This window comes from Halichoeres trimaculatus, unplaced genomic scaffold (assembly GCF_033239565.1).
Source record: "Halichoeres trimaculatus isolate MK-OKI-2021-1 unplaced genomic scaffold, fHalTri1.1 fHalTri1_scaffold_22, whole genome shotgun sequence".
Lineage (NCBI taxonomy): Eukaryota > Metazoa > Chordata > Actinopteri > Labriformes > Labridae > Halichoeres > Halichoeres trimaculatus.
The window spans coordinates 8,619,120-8,642,479 of NW_027437200.1; the positions used below are offsets into that span (position 1 = coordinate 8,619,120).

Sequence of the window (23,360 nt, forward strand, 5' to 3'; positions counted from 1 at the left end):
TTAAAGCTTTCAAAGATTTCAACTTTTAAAGGAGGAGTCGTCATTTTTTGCAGCTGAAAGCAAAGGCTTGTTGGGTTTTGTCATCACACTGTGCAGCTTCTTCACCAGTTAACTTCATTTCTAGAAAACTTCAGGAACAGAAATTCACATGGTATACCTTTTTTTCACATTCCAAACAGCTGGATGCTAACTGATTTCATTTTGGTGAGTGAGGAGGAGGATAAGTCTTCAGTTATCTGTAATAATGTCTCTTTAATATCTAGAACAGTGTTTGAACAGTACAAACACAACAGACATTTAAACTTTAAACAGACATTTTAGGTGAGCAAAGGAACTCCACCAACTGTGAACAACATCGTCACCTACTGTGGATGTTTATAGCCTTTGCCAAAAAAATCGCAAACCCCCCCCCTGGCAAATCCTGCCTGCAGGCAACCTCTGAGTGGCTCAACCTGACCTGCTTACCTGAATCCAATTGATGAAAACTCCCTGATGGGGCATCGCCTCGAACAACACCTGACTCTAAAGAACCAGCTCTCTCACAGGAGAGGGATGCCACAGCAAAACTTGTTCGCACACACATAATACCCCAGCATGTTGTTGCACAGTCCACAGAACCATAGCAGCTTTCCACGGCATTTTCATGGAACGGACATAGTGACGATTCAACTCCAAAGTTGTGAGAGTAAGTGAGCTAACTGTTGTGTATTAAGTGCTACATGACACCAAAATGTAAGTAAACATGGTATTGGCTTAAAAGTGTTCCTGTTTGGTACATGAAGCAGTCATAGTGTTAAAATTCTGGCTTCAAATAAGCTAAAAAAGTAGAGGTTACTTCTTTAGCAGTTCATAAATTTACAGACAAAAATGTTGAGGTTTATTTTATTTTAGGATTAGATATTACAAGTATCATTACAATCTCGAGGTTATCCAGCAGTGTGGACACCTATCAAACACAGAGTACCCTGTGAGTTGCAAGTTTATATATTGAGAATTATTTTTGTTAAATTGAAAAACTTTGAGATTTAGTCATTCAAGAAATTAATATTTATTACTACATAAACACGTAAAAGAACTGAAAACCAATTGCCAGGTACCAGGCATTGGTGCCATATAACTTGAAATGTGAGTGAAAGGTACCCATCCCTACCCAGCAGTGATGCAGGAACAAACATTGATGCAGTTGTTTTTACTTGATAGTCTTTTTGGCTCCTGTAGGTCAAAGGAGGGCACAGATTTAATGAGGCTGATCCATAGATATCAGAAAGTTTCTCAGAGAAGCTTTGGTAGTTTATAATCATCAGTCATTCTTAATAGCTTTAGTTAACTGAACCAGGCTCCTCCCTCGGGTATCTTTGCCGTGATTCAGTCTCTGGGAGAAAACTTTAAAGGGAGAGCTTTGGAAAACTCCAATTACTCCAAACACTGATAATAACAGAGCATCAAAGCTAAGAGCCGCCATTAACAGCAGCGGCAACCGTCAGATGGATCATTCAGAGTAACTTTCACATCATTTGGATTCTGACAACGTTTCTCAGAGAGATCAAAAAGAGCTTTCTCTGCAGTTCGTCAGACCAACTGGAGCTGGAATAATCCACGAAGACCGGGGAGGTCATAGTTACATTAGAGCGGCAACAGTGAAACGGTAAAAACTCCTGAACAAAGAAGAGAAACTGAAAACTCCAAAAAATACAAGAAGCAGGAAGCAAGAAAATAATCAAAGCCAGTGGCCACTTTGGGGAGGTCAAAGGTCAAGTTGCGTGCAGGGGATGATCTATAAGGGTCAACAGAGACCATATTTTAAGAACTGGATGCTGCCACTTTCCTCCGTACACAACAACCTGTTAAAACCTGACCAGAGTTTGGCTCAGAGCTTTAAAGATTTATTGAAAAAGCTGGAAATCAATTTCCCTACATTATGCAGAGAGCATTCGTTTAAAAATAAAAACAAAGTTTGCCAAAAATGCATTCAGACTACTCTCTAAGTGTCCAATGTTCTTTCCACAATCGTTGACATATTGAACCCAAGGAATGAAGACCTTCAGGCACATTCAGCAAGATCATACACTCCGCCTTTATGCGGCTCCTGTTACACTTTCCTGGATTTTAAATAAGCACTGATCTGAGGTTTAATGAAAGATTGCTGTCAGATTGCAATGCTGACTTACTACAGATGAATTATACATCAACTCCTGACAAACCATAACTTTGAATGTGTAACGTTCTCTGCCACAGAAGAGTTGAATTCTGGCGAAGTCATCAATTTTTCTTTTAATCTGCCAAAAAATTCAACATAAATATGTAGAAAAATAGCATCGACCAATTAGGTGTCATCAGGCTTTGGTGCCTGCAGAAATCTCCATTCAACCAACAAACAAGTAGTTTTCTTTCCACTTAAGTAGAACTTTAGTTTAGGGCTGCAGCTATCAAATATCTAAGTATTCAAGTATTCTACTGAAAATCCCATCGATTAATCGGATAATGGGTTAAAATACATTTTTGTGTAGTTAAAGAGCAGTTATTTTTTAAATGAAATTTTTTCTCTCTAAGAAATAGAATTTTCTGATACAGCATGTCATGTAGCTCCAAAATTTGTAAACACACTTTGACACATTTTTTGTGCCTTGTACATCTCATCAAATGTTGCGGACCCAAATGGCACCCGTTTCGTAGAATGACCCATTAGTCTCCAAACTCCAGAAAAGAAGCTAGATTTGTTGCTAGTTGCTATTTTGTATAAGAGGTAGCTTGAGGGGTCTGAAAACTCTCTTATTATGGCCTCAGCTCTTTTTGAAATACCACTCTTTGATTTTTTTTAAAATTAAACGATTACTCGAGGCGGAGAAAATTACTCGAGTATTTTTTGTAATCGAGTACCTCGAATCATTAGAGGAATCGTTTCAGCTTTACTTTAGTTATCCAAGAAACAACAGCTTGTTTGTTTTGTTTTTTTGCAGAAATTTCTGGAGAAGTGAGTTCACTTTACTTTTATTCAAGATTACAGTGAAACTGAGACTCAAATGAGGCAGGATCTTTGGGTTGCTCCATTCCAGCTGGCATGTTATTGTCTGACAAATCAATATGGGTGACCAGGTTGATCAAATGTTGAAAAAGCAAACCTCATACATTTTGGCCCAAACCATCGGTGAGAAAATCAATTAAAAAAAACTTGGGGGTTTAGAGAGCGTTCAAATGGAGATTAAAGATGCTCTTTTGGGATATTTTAAGGTGAAGGTTGAATATTCAGTATGAAATGTGCATGATGTTCTGATCTACAGCGATTACGTCAGATATAGTTGATCTAAACTCCATTCAGGAGACGTGTTAAAAATCAGAATTCTATGTTGTTCACTGACTTTCTCTCCTTACATATCTCACCATAATGTTTTATTTTAGCATTGTTTAAACCATTTACTGCAGTTTAATAACCACAACTCACCAGCTTGTTGAACCATATGACTTCTAACTTATAAATACTACAATCAAGGTATCCTTACTGATGTGCTGGTTATCGCTGAGGTAAACTCTAGAGCCAAGAATGGAGTTCAAAGTGACACCTAACGTTTCTCATTTCAATCTCCTTAATTTTCTTGAGTTAAGGAAAAAAAGTGTTGTGGTTTGATAATTATTGATAGCATGATTGTTGTCTTGTCACAGTGTTTGCTGCCTCTTTCAGCTCAACACACAGATTTCTCTCACACAGCTAAAGCTTGTTGGTCAATACCACTGAGTTTACAAAGCTAAACTCCATCAGTTTGGGCCCTGAAAATCTTGTCCTTGGCCACTTTCTGTTTGCAGAGATAAACCAGGCTGTCTCACAGACAAAGTGGATCACAGTGTGAATAAAATCCTCTGCGCCCACGTTTGAGCTGCTGTTTTATCAGAATCATCCTCATTTAACAGTCACCTTCTTCACCTCTTTTCGCGCTGATGAAGCAGGACGACAGATCTGCTGCTCGCTGATATCCATCTCTGTCTAAGCGTGGGGGTTCATACCCATCTTCAATTACATCCCATAAATGTCAGGCTGAGCCTCGCGGGGGGGGGGACACGCTCTGGACGTGAGAGGAATCGAACCGCCTTCGTTTCCACAAGTGTGAGCATTCATTAGGCGTGTGCTTTGCGGAGTAGAGCAGCGATAAGCTGGCAGCAGACAGTCCTCCGGGGTGGAGCGTGATAGAGCAATTAAGATGATAGTCAATTAGGCCATGCTGCTAATTGACTCGTGATTAAAGACCGAGCTGATTAATAAAGTGAAGACGGCGTGCTCTGCCTCTGCTCTGATGGAGAGGAGGTGTGATGGAGAGCCTGTCTGTGATGATGCATGGAGCTCAACAGATGAACGCCTGGCGCTTCTGTCAAGCTGTTTACCTCATAGCTGTGCACTTAGCTTAGCGGTTAAGAGCTGCTGTGAACCTGTCTCTTTTCATCCTTTGGTCCGTAGTTGTCTTCAGACTTCCCTCAAGCACAAACTAAAAAGTAATATTGAGCTTTCCTAGTACCCTTTGGCTTTTGTCTGAAAGTCACTGCTTTGTATTTTCTTGTTTACTCTAAAGCTACTCATGTACTTCAGAAGTTCCTGGGTGTTTAGAGAAAAAGAAAATTTAGATATGTCTGCAAAAAGACAAATAAAGGCTGTCATTTCTCGATTCGTTATGCAGTACTGTTAGTAGGGATGGGTACCGAATTAGGTACTTTTATAGGTACCGACCGAATTCTGTCAAAAGTACCGGGTATCCATTCATGTAAAACCAAAAGGTACCATGTTTAGGTACCTAAATGCATCCTTGTGACTGTGAGGGAGTGGAAGAGTAGGTGATTTTCCATGCTGGACATGAACACAGCATTGCAAGGTTATATATTAATGAATAAATTTGTTAAATCAAAATTTTTTTATTTGTCATTATTAAACAAATTGATATTTTTTACCGGTACCGGTACCGATTGCCAGGTACCAGGCATCGGTACCGTATCGTTTCAAATGTGAAAGGTACCCATTCCTAACTGTTAGTGATCTGTTTCTGGCGAGTCTCAGTTTCACTGTAACCAAGAAGTTCCACTGAGGCCTCAAACCCCAAAAAAAGGTGGTCGATAAATTGATTCATTTACTGCCATCTGACTCCAACTGATCTGTAATCTTCTGAAACAAAGTTCCAATTTCAAGAGCTACAAGTCGCCCATTAGAATTCACCCTAAATTGAAATTGTGAAAATTTTTATGCTCAATCTCAGGCTTAGTGTAAATGAACAGTTAACCCTATACAACGATTTTCATGAATTCAGAGGAACTGTTCAAACCATAATTTTTTTTTTTTGCTGTAATAATAATAATAACATTTAAATCTTTTATAAAATGACTTGACGTTGGATATAATGAAGATTTTTCAGACTGCCTCAAGTGGACACTCAAGGAACTGCAGTTTTTGGTTCATAATATTTCCTTGATTTGAGAACTACGTTTACAATGGTTGTTTTTCAAACCGCCTAATACATACTACATGTGAATGTGGTATGTAGTTGGCACTACATACTACCTAATGCTTTGGCTTATAGTATGTAGTACGACTGTTCTGTTGGGTCTGTTTTGTAGTATTCTAGTCTGGTTTCCAGCTTAGGAAGTCGGAGCTACAGATGATGTTGGATTTTTTTTTGCCTTTATTTTAAATGTACAAAACAATCTATGGGTAGATCTCTGCATTTAGTTATTTTGTTAATCATATCATAGTATAATCATCATTCTTGATTTCTAATCTTACACTAAAAGATATATTGCTTACTAAAAAGAAATCTGGATTTTTGCTTTTACAGCTGATGAACAGAAACACTTCCATACAATCCACGTATGGTTTAAAAAGTAAATTATTGGTTTGTATGGGCTTTAATGAATTTGTAGAAGTAAACATCCCTTTTACAACTGGAAGTGACAAGATTTACTGGTGTTTCTTCGCATCACTTTATTTCTGTCTCACAGATTGTCTAATGTTAGTGTTGTTGTGTTGTAGTTATAATGCTGGCTCATTCCAGTAGATGGCAGTAATTCACCAAAACCTGCCACCCAGATAGACAAACTGCGTTAGCACCCTGCATTGTGGGAAACAGTATGCCAGGTAGACTGGTCCGTTGCATACTGAGACACTTTCCTGGATCAGTAAAACATCGGGGGTTTTTTGTTTGTTTTTTAAGCATACTGCAGATCTCACAAGTTTTCACATACTGAGTACTACACACTGAATTTTGCCTAAAATAGTAGGCGCTACTGGTGAAGTGGGCGGTTTGGAAAACAGCTAATGTGTTTGTCCAATGGAGGTGGATCCTTCATTTCTGATGCATTCAGGGAATTCAGGAAATCTGATTGACTTTAGTGACACAGCATCAAGCAGATTACTGTCCTGGTGTAAATTTCTAAGAAAAAAGATTTTTAACAGAAACCTGAACTTGCTTGATTTGATAGGAACACTGAGACTAGATGTACTTTAAATTCCAATCCCTGACGACAGATTCAGACGTCTCAGTTCCTCATCAAAACTTGTTCGGTCGGATGCTGAAGCTCTTGGCTTTTAAACTCATAACCTTTTCTAACTTCATGCGATATTTTTCCATGAAAATATTTTCTGCCTCAACTCGAAACAGTGGAACTCAGAGGAATATAATTTGTCCCAGGGCATGTTAGGGCAAATATCGTTTAAAGAAAATACTGTTACACGTCTTCCTGACAAATTGTGCCCAAGGCGAGAATCTTTGGACAAAACTTTTTAAATAGATTCTTCTCTCAGAGTCAAGGTCATAGCAGCATTTATTCATGGCGCTTATTCTTGGTTCAAAGAAAAAGAGAAAATCAGATCATTTCAAATGTAAAGGGAAAGAAGGAGAGAAGTTTTAAAGGCAGCATTGGGTAAAAGAGAGAACCAAAATTTAATCTCAAGCTCTGAAATAAGTTGGATACACACACAAAGGAGTAAACTGTAGCATTTATCACACAATTATGAACAGAACAGTCCGTACATACAAAGATATTGTCAGTAATTGTTGAAATAGGTTCTTAGATGTCATACTTTTGTAATATAAGATCATCTAGTCCACTTTTTCTAACCCAGGAGTTAAAGGAGGAAGTTTGTGAGCTTTAATCAAAGAATGTGCAAAAAGATCAGAGATACGACAGCTCCCAAAAAGTAACGGCAAAAGCATTTGGTGCTCCCTTCCTGACAGTTTGTAGCATAGATAATAAATCCCTCCTGCTCCAAGTTTGCAGATGGTACAAGGGTCAAAAATCCAGAAGTTGCAATGCTCGATGTTCACACTAATTGTGCAGATTATAACTCTACATATAAATTAATTAGAAATCTCTGAAGCAACAGATCAAAACGCCTGTTTTTAAAATGTCAACAGATCTTTACGTGACCTTCACAGAAATAGCTTCACATAAGGATCTTCTTACTGGTTCATGTTGGAGGGGTGGGCCACCAAAATCTCTCTATAGCTCTGCCGTGGCCAATCAGAAGGAGGGGGTTTGAGAAGTGGGAGCATATCATGCTCCTTTTCTGCAGTTTAATATGGATCATTGATGTCTTCATGAAATGGTAGTAACATGTTTTGGTCCAAAAAGCCAATAAATCAAGCACAGCAGCATTGTTTCCAGGCTCTCATAGCTCCTCTGTTCAGAACGCTCTGATTTAGTGGGCGTGACCTTCATATGTAAATGAGCCACCGCTGATACCGCCCCGCTCTTCCACATCACTGAGAGCGGCGCCACGAGCTCCAAGTGTACAATGTTTAGAAAACAGCAAAGCTCGTTTACTGTAACATTACAGGCTAAAACAACAGGCTAACCGCAGCTAAAGTTAGCATCCTGAATCTAACACAGAGAAGGGCGGGGCGGGGGACACTGAGGAAAAGCTCTTACATCTGCTCCACGGCACACAGCATTTAAAATACTCACATTTCCAGGGTCAGAGGTTTGTTGGTGGATGGTTGGTAATGCCCCTGGATTCAGGACCAGTCTATTCACTATCCTCTGTTGTTCTGTCCAAAGTTTGAAAAGCAGTCGGCTGTGAAGTGACTAGCACACACATGCACAGTTTCACTGAGTGTAGCTGGAACATTTCCTTGATAAATGAACTCTAGCACTTAGTCTTGTCTTCGTCTGAGATGGGAAGCTTGTGCATGGAACTATGTGGCTGTTTACAGCCAAAAACAGAGCAGTGATGGCTTTTCAACTTAAGCATTCTCCTTCCTGCTGCTGGAAAGATTTCTCTCCAGGTGCAAGGAGAGGAGTGGGCGGGGAGGAGGTTTGGGGGTATCTGCTCTAGTAGACCAATCAGGTCAGACTTGTCCCTGATTGGTCAAAAAATGGAATCACTGACATCGGCAAATCCCCAAAATCCAAACAGCTTGTTTTAGGTCAGGATTTTACATTCACAGGCACTACTAAGTGCAGGTTTTGTCATTAAATATCACATTTTGTGGGCTGGGAGGAAAGCCAAAGACCCACAAATTTCACTAAAAGACTTAATAAAGTGATTTTTGCATAATGTGGGACCTTTAAAGAGACAGCATCATTTCAAAGGCTGAAATAAGGGTTTTCTAAAACACCAGTGAGAGAAAAATTGAGATTTTTATCTGCTGTTAAACATGTAAAGATACTAAAAGGTCCCAGTGGGACAGAGTAAAACTTCAGTAAAAAAAGAAAAATACCCCCTCTTTCAGATTAATAAACTTCACAAATTCATATCTGAAAAATACCTAAAAGGATCCTGCCTGTGAGACCCCAAACGTAAAACATATAATCTATTTATAAGGATGTAAGAAAAATCATGAGGTTTATTTCAGCTATATGTTCCAACTGCTATACAATATTCTGAGTACCCAGCTGACGTGTATGAATATTTCTCCGGAGAACTTTAATTCATTCATTATTCAGCTCATGTATAAGTTTCATCAAACAAGGTTTTGTTCTGTAATTTATGCACATGTATGTTGAGACTTCAATGAAGACAAGACTGCACAGCTCAAGGCCTGAAGATGCAACAAGGAGCAGAAAACATATTTCATATTCTGTTTGTGCTTTCTCCTCAGAAAAAAAGTGAATGGATTGGTAGTGTTTGACAAAATACTCGTGTAGCACAAAAATCTTTGGAGGTAGTTGCACCATATCCACCATCATCCTCCTGATTCACAGCATGCATCCCTGGCTGCTCTGAAAAATAAGATAGAAATACGTTTGAGGCCCAGCAGAAGGTTTCATCCCTGCGAACCGTGTGTAACACTTTGCAACAGCTTTGCAACATTTAGACAGATGAGTCATGCGTGAAAAAATGTTTTAAACTCACACCAACGCACCTTTTTTTTCTGGACTAGAGTGTTTTGCATCGTTAATTTAACCTTAACAGCCGTATCTGTTAAACACTGAAACTGACTGAAGCTTTAAAAGCAGCATCTTCAATCCGAAGCTCTGTCTTTATGGGGGATGTTTTGCCTTGATTTGACTGCTCGGTGCGGACGGATGCAGACACACGTCTGAGGAAAATAAACCTGTGTTTTACAATCACCAGCTCTAAATCATTGCATGTTTCTCATTTCTCTTTTTGTCTGCTGCTGCTTCAAACAGCTGCCATTTTACATGCTGTTTGATGAAACATTTAGATATTTCTGAAGGTGGTATTTCTGTTTTTTGAAAGTATGACATTTGGTGCATTTGACGGTTTAGAGCCCTGAACTTTTTTAAAATAAAGCGCCATCACAAAAATGTCTCCTTGGATGTGATGGCAATTTTAATTCCTTTTCTCCCAAACTAAAAATTGTTCCTAATTTTACTTTGTGAGCCAAGTATTAAAAATGTACTGTTATGACCTTTAACCATAATCAGTGCCAGGTAAAGATGTGTTTGAAGATGGCCGAGGAACCTGCAAAACCCACAGGAATCCAGCAGACTGAGACTGTCACGTTTGAGTCTGGAGGGAAATGTTGACGAAATGATGCTGAAGGTGTGCTCTGTCCACCTGTCCTCAGTCACCTGAAGCAGGAACAGGAATTTATCACTTGTTGTGACCCAGATATGACATAACAGTAACTTCCTCCTGGAGTGTTGCCATGTCTCATAAGGTTTCCCAACAACTTGAATGAATAAATTATGATGGATTTTTATGTATGGATAAAACTATGAACCTTTATCTGCAATAATGAATAAAAAAAGTTTCTTGAATTTGTGTTTAATTTCATACGTGTCTTTGAATGTATGTATTTATGAATAAAATCATCCGTATGTCTACACATTTATGCATGTCTGAGTTAAAAGGGACACTTCTGTGCAAAAAAAAAAGCCTTGAGAAAATTACAAGAGGATATACTTATATACATTTTTTTAAATCGTTTTTTTTTTTTTTTGCTTTTCTATTTTTTAAATAGGGAGAACACTTTTGTTTTTTTCTTTTTTTTTCTTTTCTTTTTTTTATTACATTTTTTAAAAATGTTTCTAAAAGGTGTAGGGGGTGATCACTTTGGTATAGTAAAACTAAAAGAAAATTTAACTGGAGAATACTATTTTTTTAAAAAAAAAAAAGAAAAAAGAAAAACACAACAGGTACCCCGTTTAATGTTTTTAAAAATTCCTGTTTTCCTTTTTATTTTGTTTTTTCTTTTCATGTTTTATTCCTTTTTAATAATAACCTATATACTGGAAACCACTTCTGTGCAACAAAGAATTAACAATATATAAATATCTCTATCGAGATATAATTCTGCAGCAAAATTTAAAACTCAAAACCATACCAGAGAAATGAAAACAACATTTTTGTCATTCGTTTTTTCCCCTTTTTCATGAAAAAGGGGTACTGTTTTCTGTGCAGCAAAAGTTCAAGAAAATTACACCAGACAATCTAGTTATGGTCAGAAATAAGAAAAGTAAAAAAGAAGAGATGTAAGATGTCCCTTTTTTTCTTTTGCTTTTCATTTTTTTTGACAGATATAACTTTTTTAACTTTTTGTGCAGTTAAAGTTTAAGAAAAATTCACTCCACAGAGTGTAAATATCTCTTAAAAATTCTTTCATGTCAGGGGTAGCTCTTTTTACTATGTCATTTTTAATGCAAGAATAAAAGCTTGTGTGTATGCGTGTGTCAATAAAAGTATGTAAGAGGATCTACACAGACATAACAACAAGGACTGAATTTGTATGACCAAGTTTTTTTTTATTATTTATTGAAATTTATTTTTGGAAATTTGAAGCAGGTTAAGAACAAACTGTGTTATCCGGTTTCATCTTTACAGTTGCTGTGACTATCGCTGTGTTTAGCCAGCAGCTCATGGTGTTTCCTGTTTGAGGCCTCGCTGGGAGCCGTCGCTCAGGTTGATCAGGACCTGGATGGTGTGAGCCAGTCGACTCAGCCCCTCGTCCTCCGTGATGAGCTGAGGAGAGCACAGAGAGTCCTGGAAGGAGGGGAGAGCAGAAAACTGTCAGGTACATTTTTATAACATTTATTTAGCCCTATTCCCTGTCACCTCTGTTATTTATTCAGTTATGACTTTATGAGGTTTGATTTCACGCCACGGGACAGAGAAACCACAGCTCAGTTAAACCATCTGGCTCCAGGTTCCATATCTCAGTCTGTCAGTCTGTTGTCGTTTTCTTATAGGTACTAAAAAAATGACAGTTTTGAAAATTGAATCCTCAGGGTGAAATACAAGAATAACACATGGCAGGTATGAATTGTACGGTGTGAAGGTAGTTTCTTTATCAATCATGACTTATCTAAACAGAGGACTGACATGTATGTGTTAACGTTGTTCAGAGTGTAAACACTCATAAAGTAATGACTTCTGTTTTCTGCACGTTCCTGGTGAAACCCTCAGGACTCAGAGCTCCTGGTGAAAAACTGAACTTCAGGCCTCCGTCTGTAAAATCTGATCCACGTGTTGTTTTATATTTGACTGTAAAGGCCAACCTGGGCCTGAAAGAGTTAAACACATTTATAAGACAGGCTCAGTGACATTCTGTAGCAAATTTCAATCTCATATAAAGTGGATATCAGCGACATCCACGCACTCTGCCAAACATTGAGTGTTTATTGCCTGCAGCTCTGAAATGAAAAGCCATTAAAGTCAGACTTTTTCCACTTCCATGAAACCAGACGCTTCAAAATAAAAACAAGCACACGCTGCGCACTGATGTAAAATACGGAGATGGGATGTTTAATGGAGAGGACGGTCTCTGATGTGCATTTTAATGAATGTTTTCTGTCACTCAGACTGCTGTGGTCATAGATCTGGAGATCTGTGTGTGGGTTTTTATTTTCTATTGGCTCATGGTGAAGTCAGTTAAACTGGCAAAAATGACTCGTTTCAGTTTGAGTCTCTGCTAACCAACAGCCTGTGCTCTTCTTTAGACTTTCAGCTGTAGATGTTTCACCTGTCAGCAGTAAAACAGTCTGTACTGGTTTCATTACAACCACCAAACTAAAATACAGTTTTAGAGCTTTCTTCCTCTACGTACAGTACCACAGGTTACAGAAAGATTTACCCATCGTTTTTTTTCTGCACTATCCTAAAATACTTGCAGACAAACATAACAAACATTGAACACAGTTTCTATACTTAATTCTCTGTCACAAAAAAGATTTACATCTCAATATGGCCACCCTTTGCCTTTGTCATAGCCTGGAGACGACCTGGCACTGTCTCTGCATCAAGTTTTTACTCTTTAGACCTTCCTCTCCAGGATAGACCAGATCACTAAGTCCATTAGATTGATGTCCGGACTTGACGGCCACATGTTCTTGTCCCAGAAGCCAGGAAAGTGCTGCTTGCACCAGGCCTGTGTGACATTGGATGTGTGAGCTGTGCACCATCTTGTGTGAAGACATACTGGTTTCCAAACGCATTGGTACACCAAGGCAACACTTTTTCTTCAAGCATTTGAAGGTACACCTGGCTGGTCACTTTCACACCCTCCTGAATGAAGACCAAAGGAGACTTTGAGCCACCAGAAGCAACAGCAGCCCACACCATGACTCCAGCTGGCTTCTGTGCACTCTGTGCATAAACCCTGTCATTCTGGGAACTGACCACTGCCTGAACGGTGAAGATCTTCTCATCAGACCAAACCAGGACTTTGTCTGCAGCACACTGGATCTCCTGCAGCATCATTTTCCTCCTGTCAAGCTGTTTTTTCTTGGAAGCGGCTGAAACCAGTTGTCTGTGTTGCTTTTTTAGTGCTTTCAGTCCAAGATCCTGTTTGACGATTCTTCTCAGTGAAGTTCTTGAGATGTTCGCTTCCTTTGCTGTTGCCCTCATGTTCCTGTGAGGATTCCTTTGGATTCTCTTCCTCACCATCTCAACAACCCTCCCGGTCGGGACTGAACGTTTTCTTCCAGGGATTGGCTTGCTGGTGGTATTGCCTGTCTCCTTGTATGGTTTCATGACATTGTAGACAGTCAGGACAAGCATTCACCTTTTTCATGTTTGCATTGTTGTCAGTCCAGCCTCCTTCAAGGCCACAATCTGGTCGCGCTTACCCTTCGCTGCCTCGGCAATCATTAGGAGTAAACAAATGAACTCTGGTACATTTAAGAGAAACTATCCAAAATTTTAAGTTTCTAGGACAAAACCTATGCAAACAGAAATAGAGAAATACGATGGGTAAATCTTTCTGGCCCACCCTGTACTTTGCAGCTCTCACAGCATGTTTTGCAGCTCCTGGTTAAAGTCCTACAGGAGAAAATCAACATGATTTTTATCACTGAGACTCAAACTGATGCTCAAACCGGACAAACTAGGTTTGTAAAAGTATGAAAGTGAGATAAATATTACAACTAGGCCTCTCTAAAAGTCTCTTTCTCTGTCATTGTTGTTCCTTTGATTTCAATAATTTTCCTGAATTAAAAGAGCGGACCCTGGAGTAACAAGCAGATTTATTTTAATCTTTCTACAGTTTGTTGGATCATTGGGCTTTGCGTCCTTTAAAGTTCATTGTCGGACAAAATCTCAGACTTCTAAATGAATCTGGAAATCTTTGCTATGATTTTGCATCTTTTTTTTTTTTTAGAAACATCCTCTGGACCGTCCTCAGTGACCCCTAAAAATCCCCCACAGAAACTCGCCCATCCACAGAAAGTGACATTTCCAGGTGCGTCTGTGAGAAATGATTCAATCTACATAATGTGAGCCGCAGACTGCACTGATTTCTTGATAAACTGGTGGACCTTCAAGTCTGAATACGCATGAAAGGTAAGATTTGAGCTCCAGCGAGGTGTGTGTGAGTGTGTGTGTGGGCTGAAGTGATGCAGATCAGAGACGCTGACAGAACACAGCGGTTTGTGAAGTCTCCTCTTAGTGAAAGGTGCGGTACAAACCTTGTGAGTGGCTCCTGCTTTCTCTCTCTGACCTTTCCTGAACACTCACCTGCTCCTACACGGGCCAGCTGGATTTTATGAAGGTAAACTGAAGGTAAACCTGCTGTTCAGAGAGCACAGAGGAGCTTTTGAAGAGGTTAAAGCACAGAGCACATTGGAGTCTTGTCAGAGTATCTGCACGCCTGCTCACAGCATCCCGCCTTTCTTCTCAGCTCCAATAACAACTTCAGGTTCACTGTGTTAAAAGAAGAAGTCTGGTTCTATTCTCCCTTTTTCTGATTACCCAAATATCCAGAAGAAAATCGAAGTCCCTCTTTCCCACTCGAGGTAAACCAATTTGGGGCTGTGGGGAAGTGAGTGGCTGAGGTCGTGTGACTCTGTGTGACTCTGTTTGAACACTCTGAGGTGCTGAAGGACAGACTCAGGCTGAGGAGCTGCTGCCTTCTGCATAAAACTGCTCTCAAATACTGTTTGGAGTATGAGGTTTAATAACGCAAAAAGAAACTGACTTAAGATCAGATTTGTTTGTCAGCTCAACCATAACCCCAAATATGAAAACTAGCAAACAACTCCTTACTTTCATATTACACAAGAAAACTATTTTCTGTAGCAGTCATTTCTGCTTTGAGTTTTTGTATTTTAACATTGAACTATATAAGGACTGACTCACTTTTGGAGATACACCCTAGTGGACACTTGATGAACTGCAGCTGTCTCTGCACTTCCACAACAACTTAATTTTTGAACGCCAGAGGTTGGATTAGAGTCCATGAAAACATGAATTATGTATAGCCACATTTCCACCAAGCAGACCTCTTCGGTTCGTCCCAGTACAGCGCGCATTTTGCGGCGTTTCCACTGACTTATCCCGGGACAGTTCCCTAAAATCCGAGACGAGCCGGCCTACTTCTTTGGGACCCTTCTGTATGGGTGCCAGTCTGAACCGATCCGCTCTCAGAAGGTGGAGCTACAACACTGCAGACCGTTTATTGGTCAAAAGAATCGTCACTTACCCCGACAGCAGCTGCATTTCTCCTGGCGGCACACAGACTTCTCTGAAACAAAGTTTGATTGCACTTTGTAACAAAGAGCTACATTCCAATCACAGAGAGGACGAAATGCTGCATGTTTTCCATCTGTGCTCTTTGTTTACTGTCTCGCGTTTTCTTCTCTGTTGATTTAATAGCGGGGTAAACTGCTACCGCGTCACGCTATTGTTTAACAGCTCTCGGCTTACACGCCGCCCACCATGAGAGGGCACAGTTTGCTGTGGAAACGCAGACAGGATCAGGCTTAACTGTACCAAACCGTCCCAAACTGTACTGAACCAACCCGGACTGCTTGGTGGAATTGCAGCTTATGTTACTCTTACTGTCTACAGGGGGCAGTGGTGAGTCAGCACTGTTTATGATACACCTGAAGTGTTTTAACAGCAGATTTTAAAGAGAAGGCTCAATTGATTTAGACTCTGCTAATTTTCTAAAATTTGATGTAAAAACGTTTCACCATTTTCACCAAAACATAAACCTTAGTGACTGTTTTTGCTTTTTTTCCTTTTGTTGTCACTCTAACCAACACAGGGTTTTCATGAAGTATCTTTGAAATTTAAAAAATCTGTTACAAAGGCAGTTCAGGAGATGTCTGTCACATTTATTCTATTTGCTCAGTAGTTACTGATGTTTTTAATCACAATGCATTTGTGTATTTCAGGTATTCTGTTGAAAAGTGAATCCTAAAGAAATGGCTAGAAAGGGAAGTGTATGTCGTGGTTTATTGACACAAAATTGGACACACAGACTCAGCGAAACTACAGAACTAAGAATTGAAGAGATCCACTATCATGCCCGTCAATTCATGGCACAAAGAAATTTATGGAGACAGGGACAGAGCTGGATGGAGGAGTGGACAACATCTGAGGAAACATCGGTCATGTAAGGCAAGCTTCCTGTGCTCTCCTAAAAAACGAGTCTTACATTAAACTAGTTAAAAAAAACTTCAATATCTGCTCCTCATTTTGCAACAATTTCCACGTTTGTGTGTTCATTTGAGTTTGTAATAGCGGTCTTAATCTGTAAGGAGACTTTATGGACCCCGTGTATTTTTAGTTACTGAAATGAATGAGCAAAATATGTCAGACTTCTTCTTTAAACTCCTTTTTGTGCTTCATTTTAATGAATCTTACCTTGAGATAAAACTTCAAATTTGGCAAATGGTAACTGTGAAACTCATATCCTTAGTTTCAGTTGAAGGCCTCATAAAAAGTGAGTAAGTGAACCTTTGGTAATTTTCTCAGCGGCTGCAGATACTCTGATCACAAACAAACATCGTAGCTCATTAAGCAAAAGCACGACAGCAGCTCAGCAGACAAACAGCAACACGTTCAACGTTCAAAGTTTTAATAAATTCTTTACAGCAGGCGGGAAAAAACTTTACATATAGATTTATATAAACTCAAAAAGATTCTTAATACAAGAGTATCATATAAATATAAAATACAAAGGGTGCGTCTGCTAACATATGAAAGAATATAACTCGGTCTAAGCCAGTGGGTGAGATACTGAGTGCTGCTTGTCCAGTTTCACTTATAAAATAGACATTTGAAATGAAACAGTATAAATTTCATATTAACAGCAGGCTAATAGAAAAGATTCAGACATGGGGAGGGGATTTTTACAGTGGGCTTTCTGACCTCAGGGTGACAGCAGAGAGATGGACGTGACACGGTCGGTGGAGTAAATTAACTGTGCTGTACAACGAGTGTAAAAAGATAATTAAGTTACATAGAGGCTAATTATTCTCCAGGTTGTGGTCAACAAGTTCAAGGAAATAATTTTGTAATGAAGACATTCTGTGGATGGACGGATACTTTCAGATCAAAATGACTCCTGTTACTGTAAACTGTAAGAGTTTTAGTGAAGTTCATTTTCTTTTTAGTCTACTGTTTTAATTCAGGTTTTAAAGTTTATTATTTTAAAAGTTTATTGTATTTTTCTTGTTCCCTTTTTTTCACACAACACTAGCAGTAGTTACTTTCATAATCAATGACAAATATCAGTCTTTGCTTTTTGGTCGCACTAGTTGGAGCAACTCTGACAGCGAAACTCAACAACCGCTCCAAATCGGAGCTAGCTAGCTACTTTTAGCTGCAGTAACCCCAGTAACAAAAATAACATACAGCTTTTATTCAGCCAGTTAGAAACTGTTGCTTACTCTGAGAGTTTCCTGTCCAAAACAAGCCAAAACAAACGCTAAGATAAACAACTGTTCCGACATTAGCTTCAAAGCATTTGTTATCTGTAACAACAAACGATGGGCTTAACTGCTCATTAACTCAAGCTCTTTTTAAATCTGGAAATGTTAGATTTTGTTTTATACATTGTGCCTCTCATAATCTAACATATGATACCAAAAGGTTTTGGCACAAGACAATGTGTTTTGGCTTGAACAAACTTTAACATAGCATCTACAACAAGAAAATGAACTTCAGTAAAACTTGGTTTTAACAAGTACAAAACAATATTTTGCCGCCTCAACTTTAGTTTCAATTATTCTTTATATTCAGGTTTATCTTTGGGCTAACTTGTGTGAGATGACCGACTTCATCATCTTTTGTTTAGTGTGATTTGGGGGCGCTATACGTTCAGAGAAGGGTCAGTCTAAACCTGTCAGACTAGCTCAGTTTGGCAGGAAAGAAAAACTTCAGTCTCGTTGCAGAAAAAACTGTAATTGTCCCTTCAAAATGTGTCGTTGTGACTCTGAATAGTTTTAGTACAGCTTTGAGCAGCCATTTATGGTTTTCAGGTTGTTTCAAAGGCCTGATAAGAAAGAAAAATGATCCCACTTTAGAGCTTTAGCAGCACAAAACCAGAACTTATTGATATCCAGCTCCAGCAGGAGTCATAAAATCAGTTTCCACTCTGTGTTTAGTTTCAGACATTGACCTTCTGTGAGCAATAAGTCTGAGGCAGCGCGTGGTGGAAACAGCTGAGGCCGTTGAAGGCGTAGCCTCAAGGTAATCAATTACTAGCCCATCAAATAAAAGAGAAAAGTTTAAACAATCAAAGCTTTTTTAGGTTTGAATAAATGAATATTGATCTGATCTAATTCACCTGTGAGTGCGATTTAAAGGAAAAAAAAACCCTCTGCTGTTTCACCACAGAAACAAAAATAACACAAATAAATAATAAGCAATAATTTAATATTAACCTGTTTACATTTATACAAACATGGAGTCAGCAGGTCAGAGTGACCACCACAAAAAAAAAATTCATTACACACCAACACGACCTCCTGCAGGAGTCTGTACCGTCAGTTTGAAGCCTGCAGGGGGATGGATGCAGCGACACCGCCCCCTGCTGCTCATAGTTAGCATAGCAGACATTAAAGTAAGAGCCAGTGGTCTAAAGTCAGTGTTCAGTGAGAGGAGGCACTGTATCATTTCTCTCACCGTTTAACATCCAAGTTCCTTTTTATTATCAAACCTGCGTCTGTCTCAAGGCTTTAAATCACATTCACAGTTCAGTCTCAGGTTTCTCTCTCTGAAACACTTTCAGTTTAAATCTGTCTGAGGTCGAGCTGCTCTGGAGGGAGAAACTATCTCTGGGAGTAAGCAGAAAAATATGACATCTATCCAGCTTCTTCAGGATTTTATTTAGTCTGTAACATTTTTTATTATCAAGCAACAAACGCAGTCACTGGAGGAAAATTGGTGGAGCTAAAGTACTCAATTAAAAGCATAAACTTTGTGCCAGGGCCAGGGAAACCTTGATCAGTATTAATGATCAGAGAGGTTCAGAGTTTGATGCTGTGTTCGTAAGATGTAAACTAACCTCTGTAATTTGATTCAGCTATATTTCCAGAGTTTAGACCATTAACAGTCTGTATGAACTGTGTTTCGTCAATAAATCTCAAAACAACAGTTTGTCTGGTAGCTATTGGTCTGTTTGCTTTAACAGGTCATAAAGAGGGGTTAATATGAATTTCAGCCTGTTTTTAAATCACTCCGCATACAAAAGCAGCTCACCCTCTTCTCATTTTTGACAGTTTGACAGCTGTCATTTCCACATCTTGGGGGATAAATTCAATTTTAAAGCACAAGAGCACACCACCACTTTGACCTTTCACCTTCTTTGTTCAACCAACGTCTAAAGAGTTTACGCAGGGTGCCTGCTGCTGCATTACGGTAACAACTTTCATTGTTTTTTCTGACTGACAATATTATGAGTCCAGAGGCTTTCAAAGAGATACATGTTATTGTCAAGTTGAAATAAAATGCACAATGAGCAAGAGATTTTACAGAAAGCAACTCTGGTTCAGTACCGTAATTACCAGAGTAGAAGGGCAATTCGTTTTTTTTTTTTTTTTTCTCCAAGCATTTTAATTCATCATAAATAAAATAAAATAATTTATTAGTTTTATCTGCACTCTGAGTAATACGCAGTAAATTTCTGAAGGGATTAAAATCAGATATGAATGAGATTTTTCCTCCTCTTAAAGCAGCTCGACCTCAGTTTCTTTAACTCTGTCTCTTCCAAACTTGCTGTGCATTACGGAGTGAAGGCTAACCCAGGCTAAGGCGTTTCTCTGCTCCCTCGCTCAGTCGTGCTTTTTTTCCTCTACATGAAGAGCTGCTCTGTGCTTTTGTGTTTTCTGTTTCTTAAAGGTGCTGGGTCTGCTTTACAGCCATTAAAAACACACACACACACACAAACTGCAGGGGGCGCCTGTAACTGTGAGTGTGTGTTCAGTAAGCGTGAATAAGAGTGCTGTGTGTCGTGTGTCCTCTAGGTGAGCAGGTAGCAGTAGAGGACGTAGAGCAGGGCCATGGCGGCGCAGTAGAAGAACAGGAAATCTGTGGACAGCAGCGAGGAAGACGAGGAGGACGATGAAGGTGAGGAGCGGGAGGGGGAGCGTTCCTCCACCGTCTCCCCCTTCTCCCCTGCAACCAGCAGGGCGGCCACGCAGCGCGACACAGCGGGCAGCTTACACAGAAGCACATCAGAGCACACACACACGTCCGTCTGGACACACAGGAGGAAAAGACAGGAGGTTAGAAACAGGAGAGAAGAAGAAGAACGACAAAAAACAGAACGTGAAGCAGAGTGAGGGTTGGACTGATTCAGGTCCTGATCATCAACCTGATTAAAATCAGAAACTGAACGTTGAATCAGTCCAACCCTGACGGGAACATTTCAGCAACATAAACTGAGCTCAGACAGCAAATCAAACTCTACTCCTGCCTTTTTAAAACATCGACATGAAGTGTGTGATCTGTTACACGTGGATGGATCTCAGTCTGAAATGTGTAGCAGCTGAACAGAAAAAGAGGAAAAGGTAAAAGAGAAAACTTTACCTCAGGTACTCCCAGCTTACGACAAGCAGAGATGAAGTTTTCTACGTTGAGTCGACACTTTGCTGAGCTCAGCTTTGGCTGCAAAAAAAAAAGAAATTCATGCATTTCTGAGTGGACACATGTATGTAAACTTCTAGGCATTACATAGGACACCTTTAGGAAACTGTTGATAACAAATAAATTGGCATCATCATAAAATATCTGAAAACTTTTGTTAAGACTCAGAGATGCTCAGTTTAATTTAATAAATACATCTAGCGACAAGCATAAAGAGATCCTCCCAATATGAGAAACGATCTTTGTATCCCTGTTAAGCTAAAAAAATTTGACTTATTTCATTTTAAAGGACAGATGAATGTGAGGTAGAGTGTTCCCTGACTCACCACTGCTGGAGAGGGAATGTGGATGATTGAGACGGAGCGTGGTCTGATGTGGTTAACCAGCTGACAGAGGACGGTGCCGTTTGATAGAGCTTCACCCAGATCCTCTGAGAGGGTGACCTTCAGCCGGGACTCCAGAGTCTGAGGAGAGTCACATTCATGTTCCTGTTATTTAAACTTATACAGAGTTTACTCCACAGGATGATGAAAATTCACACCATGAAGAATCAATCAGCAAATTAATGTTATAGCTCCTTTAATCTGTAAATTAAGTGCGAAGAGAAACTGATGCAGAGTCGATGTTTGAGGAGGTTTTAAGGGTCAGCTCAAAGAGAAAAATCCAGAGTGACTTATGTGTGTGTTTTATTTTACCTTGCGTAGTTGTGTGATGTTTGCTCTTTCCTCCTTAGGTGAACGTAGAACTGTACGAGACTCACTCCTGCCAGATTCTCCCAGAGTGAAGACTGAGAGGGACAGGAGGAAAAACTGTTACAGGACTTCTGAAGAACTGGACTGAGGTATGGAGAGAGAGGAACTACAAAAAGAAAGTGGAGCTGCAGTACCTATCTTCTGACACTGCGTGTGTGAGTGTGTACCTGCAGGTTTGACATTGCTGCGGGATGAGGTGCGGAACAGGAAGCTGTTTGGTTTCTGGGCCGGACCACCTGTAGGGGACGTTTTCGGGGAGGACGGCATTTCTGATGGGATCATGCAGGTCAGAGTTAGACACACTTATTTATCTGCACACACACTACTGGAACATTTAGAAGAATAAAGTGCGTGAGTGAGTGTTTGCTTCATACCTATTTTGCTGCTGGAGCGCTGCAGCAAAGTCACAGGATGCACAGCGGTCATCTGGTCAGCGCTCTGTTGGAGCAGGACAAACATTCAGAATTAGTTAAACGCAGATCAGCCTTTAACCTCTGAACTCAGATCAACTGAAGATCAAACACTCACCGTACATCTGTGCCGCAAGCCCAAGTGTGAGCTGCTGTTCTCTGGAGATGCACCACTAGGGGGAGACAAACACCAACAGTTTGTTCATGACAGGAAACGATTCTTTACACACCCTGAAACTTCCTCACACTCATACACAGCACAGAATGAAAACTGCATAAATGAATGTATGCTGTGTGTGTTTGTGTGTGTGTGTGTGTGTGTGTGTGTGTGTGTGTGTGTGTGTGTGTGTGTAATGTTTCTTTGCATAGAAACATCACATACATAGTGTGTGTGTGTGGTGTTTCTCTGCAGTGTGTGCATGTGTATCTGTTTCACAGTTTGAACTCACGCTGAGACACTTCCTGGCTGTGCTGCTGTGGTCACATGACTTCCTGGTCGGTTGGTTGACTTCAGCGTGCTGCAGAAACAGTTTGAGATGTAGAGAGGAGAGTCAGAGGTGAAATTTTCTGTTTCCGGATGAAGAATCAAATCTTTCTTACAGTGAAAACTCTAGAGCTTTAAAACTTTTATAAATGTAGTAAATGTAGTGACCTGGCCTTTTCCTTCTGCTGCTGCTGCAGACGCTCCCTCTCCTGCCAGATGAGAAGGTTACCTGGCCTCCTCCGCTCCTCCAGGGAGGGGCTTGAGGGAGACAGAGGGGACGAGGAGGATGATGATGATGAAGGGGAGACTATGTCCACATGGAGGCTAGACCTGTAGAGGAGAATAATATATTTAGTTATTATTAAGATATTTTTCTACATTTTTTTTTCCCTTAAAGTTTAAAATACCATCCTCTTTGTACTGCCTCATACTGACAGCCAAGATAAGAAAAAAAAACATATTTATATAGTGGCTGCAACTAGAAACAAAATATAACCAAATATTACCAAGACACCTGGTTTGTACTTTAAGGATAAAATCCCCAGAATGAGAATAAAGCCAAAGTATCCAGAAAAATCAACAACATTCAAGTCTCAAAAGACTGAATTCAAAGGGGTGCTGATAGCGCCCAGCGGGCTGGGTTGCACGCCCCATGAGGCTAGCCCTCATATGAGCAGCCTGGGTTCAAATCCAACCTGCAGCACCTTTCCTGCATGTCCCCACCCTCACCCTGTTTCCTGTTCCATCTACTGTCCTGTCCTCTCTGAATAAAGGCAGAAACAACCCAAACAAACTGAATATCATAAAACCAAGAGAAAATCAGAATCAAGTTGGGGAAAAAAATCAATTGAGGAAAAAAAAAAAAAAGTGTATTTCTGAGGGAAAAAGTTTTAACATCAACTGAATAAAATGCAATATATAAACAAAGCTATTATTATCATCAGTATAAGAATAGATAAAAAGCT

The 23,360-nt window shown here is 39.8% G+C and overlaps 1 protein-coding gene across 2 annotated transcripts in view; it reads right to left on the reverse strand.

Moving 5' to 3' along the window:
* Nucleotides 1-11,217: 11,217 nt before the first annotated feature.
* lrch4 (leucine-rich repeats and calponin homology (CH) domain containing 4) overlaps nucleotides 11,218-23,360 on the reverse strand; it is a 64,503-nt gene continuing 52,360 nt past the window's right edge. Inside the window, exons 10-18 of one of the 2 annotated variants that reach the window (XM_074699313.1) lie at nucleotides 22,564-22,725; nucleotides 22,361-22,429; nucleotides 22,030-22,084; nucleotides 21,876-21,939; nucleotides 21,669-21,770; nucleotides 21,445-21,536; nucleotides 21,076-21,213; nucleotides 20,693-20,770; nucleotides 11,218-11,419 (exon numbers count right to left, since the gene is read on the reverse strand). In XM_074699313.1, the coding sequence (XP_074555414.1) occupies nucleotides 11,294-11,419; nucleotides 20,693-20,770; nucleotides 21,076-21,213; nucleotides 21,445-21,536; nucleotides 21,669-21,770; nucleotides 21,876-21,939; nucleotides 22,030-22,084; nucleotides 22,361-22,429; nucleotides 22,564-22,725 (886 nt within the window). In that variant the 3' untranslated portion in view covers nucleotides 11,218-11,293. Of the gene's footprint in view, nucleotides 11,420-19,688; nucleotides 20,361-20,692; nucleotides 20,771-21,075; nucleotides 21,214-21,444; nucleotides 21,537-21,668; nucleotides 21,771-21,875; nucleotides 21,940-22,029; nucleotides 22,085-22,360; nucleotides 22,430-22,563; nucleotides 22,726-23,360 lie in introns of those variants that run through there. The other variant, XM_074699312.1, reaches the window with a different exon arrangement.